This window comes from Lepidothrix coronata, unplaced genomic scaffold (genome assembly GCF_001604755.1).
Source record: "Lepidothrix coronata isolate B3197 unplaced genomic scaffold, Lepidothrix_coronata-1.0 Scaffold52, whole genome shotgun sequence".
In the NCBI taxonomy this organism is placed as follows: domain Eukaryota; kingdom Metazoa; phylum Chordata; class Aves; order Passeriformes; family Pipridae; genus Lepidothrix; species Lepidothrix coronata.
Genome location: NW_016690232.1, coordinates 1940997 through 1955500, shown reverse-complemented (window position 1 = coordinate 1955500; position 14504 = coordinate 1940997). Strand labels below are relative to the sequence as shown.

General features: G+C 57.4%; 1 protein-coding gene across 9 annotated transcripts in view; it reads right to left on the bottom strand.

Moving 5' to 3' along the window:
• Positions 1–14504, bottom strand: part of LOC108497789 (myomegalin-like) — a 38623-nt gene that overhangs the window by 22904 nt on the left and 1215 nt on the right. For 3 of the 9 annotated variants that reach the window (XM_017815726.1, XM_017815728.1, XM_017815727.1), the window contains exons 1-6: positions 5776–6165; positions 5217–5327; positions 4718–4794; positions 3972–4095; positions 3743–3897; positions 3356–3473 (exon numbers count right to left, since the gene is read on the bottom strand). In XM_017815726.1, coding sequence (XP_017671215.1) covers positions 3356–3473; positions 3743–3897; positions 3972–4095; positions 4718–4794; positions 5217–5327; positions 5776–6150 — 960 coding nt within the window. In that variant the 5' untranslated portion in view covers positions 6151–6165. Of the gene's footprint in view, positions 1–861; positions 2248–3355; positions 3474–3742; positions 3898–3971; positions 4096–4717; positions 4795–5216; positions 5328–5775; positions 6200–12184; positions 12210–13395; positions 13491–14504 lie in introns of those variants that run through there. The other 6 variants (XM_017815731.1, XM_017815733.1, XM_017815730.1 and 3 more) reach the window with 6 other exon arrangements.

The window sequence follows — 14504 nt, the reverse complement described above, 5'->3', positions numbered from 1 at the left end:
AATGGGCATGCAATTAGGCTGACATGGATATTCCTGAATTGAAGCTGACGGAGGCCTTCTATTCATTAAGGAAAGTGGTAAAGAAGTTACAAGTTCAGCTTTTTGACTGCACACTAATGCAGATTTCATTAAAGCCAGCAAAACGGAGGCAAACTGGAGCTAGGATTGCTGTGAAGGCAGATAACAGCAACCCAAAAGCAGGAGCTTTTGTCGCCTCTCAGCAACACCTACCGCTAATTGATGAATCTTTTCAAAGGATCAGAAAATAAACCAATTATCTGGAATACCAACCCTAAAGTCATCCTCTGGCACAAATCCACCTGCAAGGAAAACACCTGTCCCTCAGGGCACGGGCCACTGATGCCTGGGCGGATCTGCAAGTCAGGCAGGTCGGAGGCCTGACCTGCAGAGGCAGGGCTGAAGGCAGGTGTTCCTCACACTCAGCCATTACTCAGGCACAAAGAAAACACATCTGCCGGAAAACACATGCCCAGAAGCCTAAAACATTCCCTTTGGTTGCGGATAAAAGGCACACCGACTTCTCCAAGAGAAAGCTGAAGTGAAGTTGGTGCTTTCTCAGCAGGAGAATGACAAAGAGCTTAGACCCATCTAGCAGGCTGCACTGTCAGGGAGGACTGACGGGGAGGAGGGAGGTTAATTTCCCAGAACACAGGGAGGAAACAGGCGACAGGAGAATGACAGAGAAGCAGCACACCTAAAAAGGACCGAGCTGCCTATTCTTAGCCCTGTTTCAGCGACACGTGGCTATCTGTATTATCTCAGCACAGAAGAATCCCCAGTGGGCTCAGCGAGGGACCACGAGGACGCTGCTCAATGGAACGGCGGCACCATGACCTCTACCTGTACCCGCAGCGGCATATAATCCTCACAGAGGTCATCCCACAGCTCCTGCAGTTCAGAAATCTCCAGGGAGAGACCCAAAGGAGCTCTGGAAAACGATTTTCTGTCTGTGTTCAGGATGGCAGAACCAGCACAGGCTAAGCCAGCAGAAGCACTGCCATCTGCCAAGTCACGGCTGAGCTTGGGGTGGGGCAAGCTGGACTTCACAGGAATAGGTAGCCGGCTGCCTCGGGGGCTCTGAAGGGGTTTGTAGTCCAAAGTCTTAATCAAATTGAGGGCCAACTCCAGCCTGTTCCCACTCAGTGAAGAGTTTGGGGTCATGCGGTCATCTGAGAAATCATCACATTTCCCATTCCCTTTCACCCCCTTATCTGCATCTTCCTCCTTCTGCTGCGGAGGGCTCGCCTCCACGGTGGTGTCCAGGGACTCAACAGAGGACGCAGGTGTGCCTTCCTCCATGCTCTCCCCATCCACAGCCACTCTGGAGCTGGTGGACTCGGCCGCATCACACACGGACGACTCCTCGTTGCCCATGCTGGCTGACCACCGGCTGGACAGCCCGCAAGAGATGCTCCTGGCCACCTTTCGTGGCACTTTGCAAATGGCTTCATAGTCGGCGTCGGCCACCCGCAGGGCGGCACAGCCCCGGCAGCGCCGCGGGCGGCTCCCGGCTCCCTCCGAGCCGTGGCAGCTGTGCGGCTCCAGGCTGTGCTCCTCCTGATCGGTCCAGTACTCAAACCCAGAATAAGCGAAGTCCTCCTGCAGCAGGGCAGCATACCGTGCATCAGGCAGGCTAGAAAGGTCCACAGTCCCATCCCCAGCCCTGTCTTCCGCGCTGGATTCGTCGTTGTTCCTGCGGTACATGCTGGCGATGCAGAACTTGAGGCGGTCCTTCTCCAGCAGCAGCTTCTGCAGGCGCTCGATGGAGAGCGCTTCGATGCGGGCGATGACCGTGTCGAACCTGTAGATGCGGTCCAGCATGAAGGCACACTTGCTGCAGGCGAACTCGGACCTGCCATCCCGGCACAGCTCCCTGCCCAGGACGTGGGAGAGCAGCACCTGGAGGTTCAGCTTGGCCGCCGTGTGGAAGATCCATCGCCGCTGGTTGCCGCACAGCTCCCGCGCGCAGATCCGGCAGGTCTCCTTCATCCTCCCTCCCTCCCGACCCCACCCGAACCTGCTCCTGGGGGCTCCCACCAGACCTTCCCGAGCTCAGCGCATCTCAATCCCTGAGCCCACCGGCACGTCTCACGGACGGCACCGATCCCCCCTTTTAGGGTAGGGTGAGACGCCGGGACTCCGGATGCTACAGCAACATCCCACCCTACACCGCCTCCTTCACATCTTCACAGCCACACCTGGGCTGCCCCCCCTCCTGGTGTCCCCCCGATACTGCCCCCTCTCCTCACAGCTCGCCCCCCCGCGATGCTGGCCCCTCTCTCCTCACAGCCCCCGTCCCCGGGGCTGCCCCTCACCGCGGGCTGCCCCCGCCCCGCCGCCCCCCGGCCCCTCGCCCCCAGCCCGAAGGATGCTCCTGCCACGGCGGCGCCCGGCTTCTGGATCAGGTTTCAAGATGGCGGCGGGGGACAGCCCCTCCGGGCATGCGCGGCAGCCGCGGTGCCTACCGGGATGTGTAGGCGCCACGCCCGTATTGCGTATGCGCAGTGGCAGCCTGCGCCACGCCCGGGCACACGGGCAGCGCCGGCATCGCGACAGTGACAGAGACAGCGACTGCGACAGCGCAGGGGTACAATCTCAGGACCAGTGCCCAGCCCCAGTGCCAGCCTCCCCCTCCCCCTTCCTACTAGCGCTTGGCTCCACTACAGGTGCCTGTCGCAGTGCCAGGTCCCCACCCCAGTGCCTTTGCCACGTCTCAATGCCAGTGGCAGTGACAGTGCCTGTCCCAGCGCCAGATCCACATCCCAGTCCCAGCGCCCAGCCCCAGCAGGCAGTGCCAGGTGGGCATGTCCCCACAGCACAAGGCCACCACCAGGACGTGCACAGCACCCCGTGCCACCCAGTGGGCACACACCAGGGTTCCCGGTGGGACCACCGTGTGGTGGCCCCTGGCTGCTGGGGACAGCACTGTAACAGCAAGATGTGGCACGGCCAGAGCTGTGGGGCTGCCAGGAACATACTGCTCTGATCTCTCACAGCCCCAGAATCCTGCCTGGCATGGTGCCGGGCCGTCGGGGGTATTTTAAGACCCAGGATTTAAATGGCAGACAGGCATAGGCAGCACCAACACCCACAAAAGGACTGCACAGGCTGGTAGCCTCTCCCCTGAAAGCATGCCCCGTGTCTTCCTGGACCCCCTGCTCGCTCCAGCTCCATGGCACAGCTGTGCATCACCCAATGCTGCCAGGCTGGATGTGGCACAGCCCTGGCCACAGCCCCAGAAGAGGACAGGGATGACAACAGCCAGCCGAGCCCTGGGCAGGTGTGCTTCTCCCTGGGGTGCCGGGCTGGGGTCTCCCCACCTTTGCCCACCTACCTGCTCCTCCATGACCTGGGGTTCCTCCAAGCGCTGCTGCAGGTCCCTCTTCTCTGCTGACAGCATTTCCACAAGCTGGTTGCTGGCAGCCAGCTCTCGGGTCAGTTCTTCGATCCTCCTGAGAGGGAGGGAAGGGCAGGGGATGCTCAGGGACTGGGATGGCCCCAGGATGGCACTGGGAACAGCTGGTGGGGGTCAGTCTCTGGGGCAAAGCAGAGCAGCCTCAGGGCTGCTCCCCCTTCCCCACAGCCCAGCTCTCTCCCCTGGGGGTGACCTTTCCACCACACCAGATTCCTGCAGCCTTTCAGTCATGCACAGCACAAGCCCCTTGGTAGTTCCCAAGCACCAGCACATGCTGGCAGCAGAGGGGACATCTTGGGCACCCACCTTTGAGCCATGGTGCTGCAGCCATCGTCACTCCTGTCCTCCTCCTTTGTCCTTGCAGCTTCCTTCAGCTTCCCTGTCAGCTCCCGGCATCTCTCCGCCTCAGCTCTGGCCAGTGCCGTGGCCTGCTCGGCCTCACTCCGTGCCAGCCTGGCCTCCTGCACGGCAGCAGGGTGAGCACCCAGGCACCAGCCCCCAGCTCCTCCCAGGCTCCCACCATCCCTGGACTCACCTCCTGCAGGAGCTGGATCTTGTTCTCCAGGAGCTCATAGACGTGCTCCGACTCCCGCTGACGCTCCTCATACTGCTGCTGGAGCGCGGCCTGGCTACGGGTCGTCTGGTTCTCTGCAGCCACCCTGCCAGGCACAGCACAGCATGGCACGGTATGGTATGGTACGGCATCTCATGTGACATGGCATGGCTTGGCACAGTATGGCACAGCATGGCCTCCATTTGCAAAAGCCCCCACCCCAAACCAGCTGGGCTGGGCGATCTGCACCACCCCAGGTGTGCCCAGCCCAGTCCCCTCCATGCCGTGGATGCTACTTCTGCAGGATCCCCGTGAAGGACATGCTGTAAACCCCCAGCACTGCTGCTCTGGGGACATGGCTGTACTGGCAGCACCAGGTCATACTCAGACTCTGACTCATCAAAGCACTCCTCACACAATCCCAGAACCAGGGGCTCCCCGGCTGGTTGCTGTGCCCCTGCGCCCCCACCCATCGGTGCCCCACTCTAAGACACCCATGCCATGGCCCCTGGGCACGTCCCTGCCCTCCCCCACCAAACAGGTGCTGTCTTTTATTTTTGGCTGGCATGGAGGGTGTAAGAGGAGCCCTGCGGGTGCCCAACCCCATTGCAAACCCCTCCAGCCCCACTGCAGGCCCCTCATTGCTCACTGCAGGCAGGGTGCAGCTAGACGACCCCCCCGGGCATCGTGTCTGCTCCAGGGTGAGGGGGTGGGCCAGCCCCACTCACCATGTGTTGTCCAAGGCTGCTTGTTTCTCCTGCAGCTCCCGCTTCAGGCTCTCCACCTCCACCTTCAGCTCAATGTTCTATGGAGAGGGAAGGAGGTGCGTAGGATGCCCCGATGCTTGCATGAACCCCCAGCCCCACTGCCCACGGGGATGCATCAGAAGTGGCATGGGAAACCCCCACCACAGGGCTTTGGGTGCTCCTGGCACGGGTGATATTTTACCCTGCTGGTATTGGGATGGGGTGTACCCACACCATCTGTCTGCCCCCAGACTGGCACTACCACCCACCCCGGGCACCCCATCAGACTGGGGATATCCTCCCCAACTATTTCCCCACTCCTGTCAAAGGAAGAAAGGGGCAAACTCCACCACAGCAGCTCCTCCAGCCCCAGTGCCTGATGCCCTCCCCCTGGCTGCACTCCGCTGACCCTGTTCCCTCCCGGAAAAGAGAGGGCACTGGGAGGGAAACCCCCTCATCCCTGTCCCCCACAGGTGCTCACCCGCCGGTAGACATCGTCCCGGCTGTCCTCGCCCTTCTGCTGGACGCGCTCCTCCAGAAAGTAGATGCGCAGTTTGAGGCTGAAATTCTCCTTCTTGAGGTCGTTGAGGTGCTGGGAGAGCGTGCGGTACCCGTTAGCCATGGCCGGCGCTCCATGGGGCGGGCATCCCGGCACCCCTCACATGGCGCCGCCGGGGACACAGCCCAGGGTCCCTGCCCGCCCGCAGCTCCCGTCGCTGGCCCCGCTGCTCTCCCTTCCCTCTTTTTTTTCGCCTCCCAGAGCTATTTGAGGAATCGCTGGAGCGGGGACAGCGAGTGGTGAAACCCGAGCCCCGGAGGCCCCCACGCGCCACAGCCGGGAGGGCGGTGAGGGGGAACGTGGCGCCCGGGGGGGCTGAGCCCCCTCTCCCCCTGCCACCACCACCTGCCCCGCGTCCCCCTCCTGCGCTCCACACCCCACTGGTGTGCCCAGGGGATCCGGCACGTATCCTACAAGCACCCGACAGTGCTGGAAGGGTCCTGGCAGTGTCACGGAGGTTCCTGGCACCCCGCGGTCTCACCTGCTCAAAGTCCCGCAGGGTCTGTGTCTGGGCGAGGGGACCCATCTCCAGATCCCGGAGGAGACACGTTTGCACCAAGGGACCAGGCTGGGGCTGAGCATTCAGGGGGTCACGGGACCCCCCTGGCTCAGCTGGCACAGGGTCCTCGTCAGCTTCACCCCATGACTCATCTTGGGAAGCTGGGAGGGAGCGAAGGCGAGCAGCGCTCAGATGAGCAAAGTGGCTGCTCCACACACTGCCTGCCTCCGGGATGTCACCAGGAGAGACACGGGGATGCCTCGGGGACCAGAGAGCCACTGGCTCATCCCCCTTGGCAGGGCACGGGAACAGGGCATGCAGGGTACCAGGAGACTGTGGGGATGCCTTACCCTCCATGCAGCTGGCTCCAGGGAGCACGGCTGGCACGTCGCTGTTGCAGGGATCCCTGCGGAGAGGAGCACATGGCCGTGTGACACACGGCACTGGGGGTCCTGCCTCTGAGACCCCCCACGTACCACCCAGCATTGTGCCAGAGGGGCCAGGGAGGGCACACGGGTGTCCGTGTACACGTGAGGATGCACGTGTGTGTTCCCACCGGGACCAGCCGGGCAGCAGCTCTAAGTGCAAAGACACGAGGCCCTGGGGGCTGTGCAGATGGCCATGTCCCCTTAACAGCACTTTAACTCCATTAGCAGCCCTGGCAGGGACATCTGAGCCCCTGCAGCAGCCCCCCATGGCCCCTGGGAGGGGGTCTGGGTGCATGAGGCAGGGCTGGCCCTGGCTGCTCTCTGAGGGGCCCTGTGCCTCCGTGCTATCACGGCTTACCAGCTCCCCACTGCAGAAGCAATCGGGTTTATTTTCAGCTGAGAAGTGAGTCACTTCATGATTTAAAAGAAAGAAGAAAAACAAAATCCCAACAAATAACAAAACTTGGTGGTTTTTTTTCTTTTAGAGAAATCTGAGTATTTATTTTCTAATCTCATCTCATGGTGGGGTCCCATGAGCAGGGAGGTGGGCAATTGCCCCAGCACCAGGGTGGGCACAGTGCTCTGCCCTCATGCATGAGGCTGAGCCCCAAGAGCCAGGCAGAGCCAGCACATTCCAGTGGCACAAGCCATGGTAGGGGCCCTGGAACCACATCCTCCAAGCCTTGCACACCACACCAGCACCCTGCGGGAGGGAACACAGCACTGCCAGCCTGGGAGGGAGCAGGGGAGATAGACATGGGGTGCCATGGCCCCTGCAACAACAAACTGTCACAGAGGGAAACTGAAGCATGATGGCTTTAAACACAGAAGTACTTGTCAAGCATGGCCCTGCACCCTGCCAGGCACTATAACCAGCATGATACCCAGAGGCACAGCACCCAGAGGCACAGCACCCGGGGTACCAAAGGTGTGGTACCTGGAGGCGCAGCACCCAGAGGTGCAGTGCCCAGAAGCCCCAAGGTAAAACAACCATAAGTATGATGCCTGAGGAGACCTGATACCTAGAGGCATCCAAATTTCAGTTAGCAGAAGTGTGATGCCTGAGGAAACCTGATACCCAGAGGAACAACATCCCAAGGAGGCACGACCTCTGGTAGCATGACTCCCCAGGAGGAGAGATACTCGGAGGTACGATACCCAGAGGTGAAAATCCCAGGAGCCATGATACCCAGACTTGAGATGCACAAGGATCCACAACACTCAAGGAAGCACTGTACCCAATGGAAGATATCCCAAGATATCTTGGATAACCCTGGAGGCAAAATACCCAAAAAGGCACATAACATCCGAGGAGGCATGACACCCAGAAGTGTAATACCCAGGGACACAACAATCAAGGATGGATGACAGCCAAACACCTGATGCCCAAGGAGACATAATAACCAGAGGCACAATAGCCATGGAAACATATTACTGTACCCACGGAGGTGCAAATCCCAGGGATGCCATGGGATAATGACCAAGGAGCCAGGAAAGGGCTAAGGGTTACTATCTACAGCCTACACTCTGTAGCCACCACATTATCTTTGTGGATGGAAATCTGCACAGCTGACATCAAGAAAAAATGACTTGGCCAAAGGAGGAGGTCCTCCTTTGGCTCTGACAAACTGCACAGAATGGAACAAAACTGTATGACTGGAACTTTGAAGGAAACTAAAAAAAAAGTAAACTTTTCCTGATTAAGGATTATTTAAACAATAAAACGCACACTACTGCAAATGCTAATAAGCTTAATGAAGTACATGCTGCCACATATATGACTGTTACCCAACTATCTGCTTAGATCATGCTATATGTAACATAGGAGGAGGGGGCTAAGATTGGGCTGTATATAAGGAGGGTGAAAATTTCACTTAGTTAGAAAGAAGACTCAAAAGTACCTTAGAGACAGTCAGCAGGCTACTCTCCTCTCCCTTGTCCCAAGTTATGGATGCCTTCTTTCTGTATACTATTATTATTACCTGGGTTAACACAAGCGTGCACCATCCTAAGAGGGAACAGAATGGGCCCAAAAAATGTTGGAAAAACAAGAATAAAGCAATTATTTGTGCAGTATTGGGGCCTCACTAATCTTACATGCAAAAGAAAAGGAGTCCCCTCTCCCCCAAAAAATGGCAGATGTAGAATATGCTGCTTTGAAATCAGAAAATGAGGAAGTTAAAATGCTATTGGCCACAGCTGAAAATAGGGAAAGGCAGCTGCAGAAACAGTTAGAGGAAGAAAAGGAGAAAAAGACCCCAAAATTGGAAGAAAAGGTAGAGATGATGCTTATGCAGGCTGGCAATCACCTGACATCATACAGATTAGAAAACTGATTGTATCCCCTGAGGAATGGGATGAAAACATATGGGGTGACCCCAATGACAGAAAACTGGAAAAAGATGATTCTTTGTCTCCTTCAAATCCCCCTGAGTATGAAGCGAGATGCATTATGGAAACACAAAAAACAGCTGAACCTTGGGAAGAGTGGGAAACCATACCCAAAAAACAATCCCATTCAATTTGATTCAGGTGGAGAATTTGTAAAAGCGCTGTGGCCATGAGGCAGGTGGGACTGAAATCTGGCAGGTGGAATCCTATCAGTGCATACATAATAATGGCCCACACCTGATTCCAGGTGGGCCTCCTCAACTATTAATAACATTTCTAATAGATAAAGGAACACAAATTCCAATATTAACACAGCAGGAGACAGAGAAGCTGGACAAGGAGTCAAAATCACTGGAGTGAATGGAGCAAGTGCTACGTGCCAAACTGCCAAGGTTAATTTGTGGCTCCCAGGCGATAAGAACATGTCCTCTCCTCACTTTGCAGGAAAAGATCACAATGAAAACATTTTGGGTTGCAAACCTGGCAGCTGCTGCACAGCAGTGTTTGGTCCTTCCCTTCAACCCTGACCCTAAAAGAAATTCAGAGAGTACAGAGCACAGTGCCTGCCCTCCCTGATGCAAAAGCTACTAGTAGACCACAATAACAAATTTTTCTGCAACATGGACGGAACTTCTGAAGTAACAGCTGATATAGAAAGACAACAAGTCATCTCCAGAGCCCACTCTTCATATAATTCACCCCTTTGGCTAGTCCAAAAACTGGACTGGAGATGGCAACTAACTATTGATTACCAATGCATTGACAGTTTGGGAAGAGATATTATCATTGCCAATACCGAGCCTTTAACCACTGCTGTGCCAAATCAATGCATTGGTAACTCAAATTCACGGAGCGTCCCACTCATGGATGGCAACCCTAGATGTAAAAGATATGGTTTTTATGGTTCCACTCCAGGAACACAACAGGAGTTGATTCACCTTCACATGGAAGGAAGTGCAGCATATTTTTAGTAGGTTGCCCTATTGATATAAACACTCTCCCACTATTGCTCATAATGCCCTGGCAAAAGTCTTAGGCACAATCTCTGTTCATCTGAAGGTTAGGATATATCAGTATATGCAGGATGTCATCATGAAATCATCCCAGATTGGCCTGGTTTGGAAGGGACCTTAAAGACTACCTAGTTCCAAATCTCCTGCCATGGGCAGAAACACCTTCCACTAGACCAGGTTGCTCAGGGTCCCATCCAGTCTGGCCATGAACACTTCTAGGGATGAGGCATCCACAGCTTCTCTGGGCAATCTGTGCCCACAGAATGGGGGTTCAGTGAACATGGTTCCCATTGTAATCTGTGGCAAAAGAGCCAGAGAGAACACCAGACTTTAGCTACCACTCTTTCAATGACACTGGAATGAGATATTCCAGTCTTGAGAAGGGCTCACTGTCCTCAGTGCGGGCAGTAACACAACAGGAACAGATAAGAAAAGAACAGAGTGAGAACATTTGGGGAATACCCAACTGACTGATACCCGGCCAGCCTGTGCTCAGACTGGGACCATGGCAATGGTACTAATAACCCAAAAATAACCTTATGCTTGGGAAACAAAATATTACTCCTCAGGGCCACCCTGAGGCGGGGCCGGCCTGGCGCCACATGGGCTCTGGGGTGAACAAACAGAGCACCCGCTTTCCCGCAGCCCAGCTGCCCTGCCAGCACCCCACACAGCAAGAGTGGCCACGGGGGTGCTGGGCCAGCAGGAGCCCCAGGCTCTGCCATGGCCATGGCTGGCTGGGCTGAGTGGGGGCTTCCCCCTCCCTCTCCCTGTGCCCAACACTGGGAATTTGTTTGCTGTGAAGGGGAGGCCACCACAGTGCTGCTGGGGCTGCAGGAGGACAAGAGCCCTTTCATGCTGGTCATGCCACCCTGGAGCACGGAGCAGAGCCGCCGGCACGGCGCAGAGCGAGGGAGGCACAGCCCCAGGGCCTCCCACTCACCAGACAGCACTGCCCACCCCCATGGACCTTCAAGCCCTGGCACGAGGGGTGCCATGGGGCCCTGACTCAGAGCACCCACTGACTCACAGCATCTCCATGGCATCACACCAGGGCCACTGCAACCACTTGCTGGCACTGGCACCCCAAGGGCGCCATCGGGGAGAGGGTAGAACGCAAAGATAGCAGCCAGAGCCCCCCATGGCACGTGGGCTGTGGGAAGGTGGCTGCTGCCCCAAAGGAAAGCATCCCCAAAATGCCTGGCACCACTGAGCACACCAACAGCAACTCACCTCCAGCTACTGGATCACCCCGCAGACAGACAGATGGACAGAAGGACGATTGGAGGGATGGATGGCAGGCCCCAGCCCCGTGCTCAGCCACAGCCACTGTGGGTGCCAGTGGCTCCAGGCTGGCAGAGGGGTTGTGGCAAAGGCCAGGCAAGGCCAGGCCGAGTGTGGCAGCTCAGACTCCGAGCACGGCACATCCCAGCTCGCTGCTGACTCGTTGGCACAAATGTCTCAGTGGGGGCGGAGTGCCGCCACGGGGAGGGAGGATAGAGCGGGGGACAGCCGGCCACGAACGCTGTGGCTGCCTGGGTGTGCGTGCACAGCACACGGCACGGCCACCCACCGACCGCCTGCGCACAGGGCACGGCAACAAGGTCTCCATTGAGCACAACGGGAAAGGGGGAGCCGGGGGCCGCCGCTACCCACACTCCTGGAGAGGCCGGCTCCTGGCTCCCGGCGCACCGCAGGCGTGGCAGCCGGCACAGCTCCCGAGGCCCAGCAGCCCTGGCTAGGTGCCGGCACAAACGGTCTGGCCAGTGGCTCTCAGGGTGGAATTGGGTATGGGCAGAGCCGGGGAATAGAAAGGAAGATGAAAGCGGGGCTGGGGAGATGGAGCAACCAAGCTCCCTGCACTGGCACCCTGAACCATAGCCCTTCCTTCAGGGCCAGGCTTGGCTCAGCACCTCCCAGCAAAGCCCATCTGCCCAGCGCCCGAGGAAAACCCACTGCTGGTGCAGGCACAAGCCCAGGGTCCCACAGGACCCTACAGCTCCTGCCTTCTCACCTAGCACACACACATTGCCCTGACACCCACAGGTCCCCACGGCACAGGGCAGCAAACACCAGTGTGCCGCCGGTGCTAGACGAGGGACCCCTGTCCCTTTCACGCACAGCAGTGGCTCCCTCAAAACCCTCACCGGGGTGCCCAGCAGCGCTCCTGGGCTTGCCCAGTGCAGGGCCGAGTGAGCCACCAGCTCGGAGTCCCAAAGCCCTGTCACCAGCACCAGCCCTCAGGACCACAGCAACAGGCAGGGACACCCACGGCCCAAGGGAATGGGGCTTGGGATAGGGGGTTCCCGCCCCGCACATCCCCGAAGGAGCACATCCGCATCCCGGCCGCATCCCGGCGACACTGCTGCCGAGGGTTACCTGGGCCTCAACCTGCCGTGGCATCACCACAGCCCTGCCGTGGGCACACGCAGCCTCCACGGGTGTCCCAGGCACAGGCAGCCCCCCCGCGTGCCCGGGACACACGGACATCCCGACCCGCATCACCCACGGACACGCGCACCCGCGGATGACACCCGCACGCACGGACACGCTCCTCACCTCCGCCGCGGGGCTCGCATCCTACCCCGCCGGGCTCCGCCGCGCCAGGCCGGGCAGCGCCGGGCCGGGCAGCACCGGGCCGGCCACCGGTGGCACCGGGCCGAGCCGCCGGGTCTCCGCAGGCACCGCCGAGCCGCCCCAGCGTGCGCCGGGGAGGCGGCTCTGCGGCACCGGCCGGCTCCGCCCGCCGCTGAATCCCCTCCTCCACCTCCCTGCTTCCATCCTTCATCCATCCTTTCCTCTCTCTCTCTGACCCCGCATCCTTCCTTCCCTCCCTCTGTCTTTCCCTCTGCCCCCCCATATGTCCTTCCTCGCTCCGTCTCCTCCCTCTCTCTCCCTCCGCCCTCTCCCTGGTCCCTCCATCCCCCCTTCGTCTCCCCAATCCAGCCATCCTTTACCGGCTGACACATCCACCCCCACCCCAACCCTCCACTCCGGCCAGTCCCTCTGGACTGAGCCCCAATCCTTCCTCACAATTCAGTCTCCCAGAAACAATTCATGATTTCCAAATCCCCAATCCTTCTTCCAACCTCACAGTCTACCCAAAAGACACCTAATTAACCAAGATCCCCCATGGCACCCCCAACCATCCATCCTGTCACCCCAGTTATCCCCCAGTCCTCCTTGTCATCCCCTTCCTTGGATGCCTCCATCCCAGACCTGACACCCCCAAATCCCCTTTGCCACTCCCAGACCCCCATAAATCCCCCTCACCATGTACCATTCCAGCCCCACAACATCCTCACTTGCTTTCTAATGACTTCCCAGTTCTCCACTGGGACATCTCTGTATCCCTTTATCCCCCTTGACCCCACCATCATAAACCCCCTTGAACACCCACCATTGCATCTCATCCCACCATTGCATCTCATCCCACCATAACATCCCTCATCTCCCCCAACCCTTCCCTTTGCTCTCCTTTGCCACTCCCCATCCCAACTCCAATAATCTCAATCCCCTTTGACCCCCCTAATTAATTTCCCTGCTTGTCATTCCAATACCAGTTCTGCCCCTGCCCTCTCCCTCATTGCTTGGCCCCATTCCCTTCTGTCCTGCACCCCCATATCCCCTTCCCCAGCTGTCCCCTATGGCCCTCCCACCTGCTGCCAAGCAGAGCCCACCCAGGACCCTGATGTGAGATGATGACCAAGGACCCGGGCAAGGGCTAGGGGTTACTATCCATGGCCTTCACTGTGCACCCCCTGTGTTACCTGTGTGGATGGAATAGATGCACAGATGATGCAAATAAAGGATGAGCTGACTGAAGGAGGAGGTCCTGTGGAGACGGGATGGTCCTGCATTGGCTCTGATGAACAGAACAAAGTCATACAACCAGCAATGTAAAGGACACTGTGGCCAAAAAAGTACTTTTTATTCTGATTAAGGTAATTTAAATATTAAAATACACTTCCTGCATATGCTGATAAGCTTAGTGAAGTACATGCTACCACTTGTATGACTGTATTACTCAACTCTTAACTTAGATCATGCTCTACATAACAGTGGAGTAGGGCAAGAAGATTGGGCTGTATATAAGCAGGGTAGAAATTTTACCTGGTTAGGAGGAAGACCCAAAAATGCCTTGGAGACAGCGATGGGCTACTCTCCTCTCTCTCCTCCCAACTTCTTGGTAAGTTTCTGTGTACAATTGTTATTATCATTACCCTGGTTAACACAACATTATTGTTACAGTAAGAGCTCTATTGCAACTGGTGAGTTTTTCAATGCCAATTCCACATCTGTATTTCTGCTGCTTCAATAAACTGCAGTACTTATGAATCTGTGATCACAAAGGCTCTTATGGAATGTAACCAGACCTATGGTGTTGAATTAACATGTGATCAATATGTTGAATAATATGTGAATCTGCGCTTGTGCAAGTTCCTGTTGAACACAACCTATAGTGCCAAATTGATTATACTCAGAAATTAAGCCCAGCTGTCTCCAGCCCCTCTGATCTCTGAGGACCAGCTGGAACACAAGTGGTTTTATTTTCTGCCAAATTTCTTACTCTTTACACCTGGTACTAATGGGGTCAGCAGAAGGGTGCCATCCCCCCATAAACTCCACACTCCAGCCTGGTCATGCCTCATCAGCCACCACGGCCCATGTCCCCCAGGGCACCCATCCCGCTGGCCCTGCCAGCTTTGGGTCCCCTCCAGCCTTTAGGTCCCCTCCAGCTGGCTCCCTTGGAGGGCAGGGCATGGGGGACATGCCTGCTGATACCACCATGCCGCCAGCACCCCCCGTGTCCCACCAGGCCCCCGGCAAGGGCTGGGGTGCTGTAGGGCTGTGCCTCTGGACGTGCAACCCAGGAGAG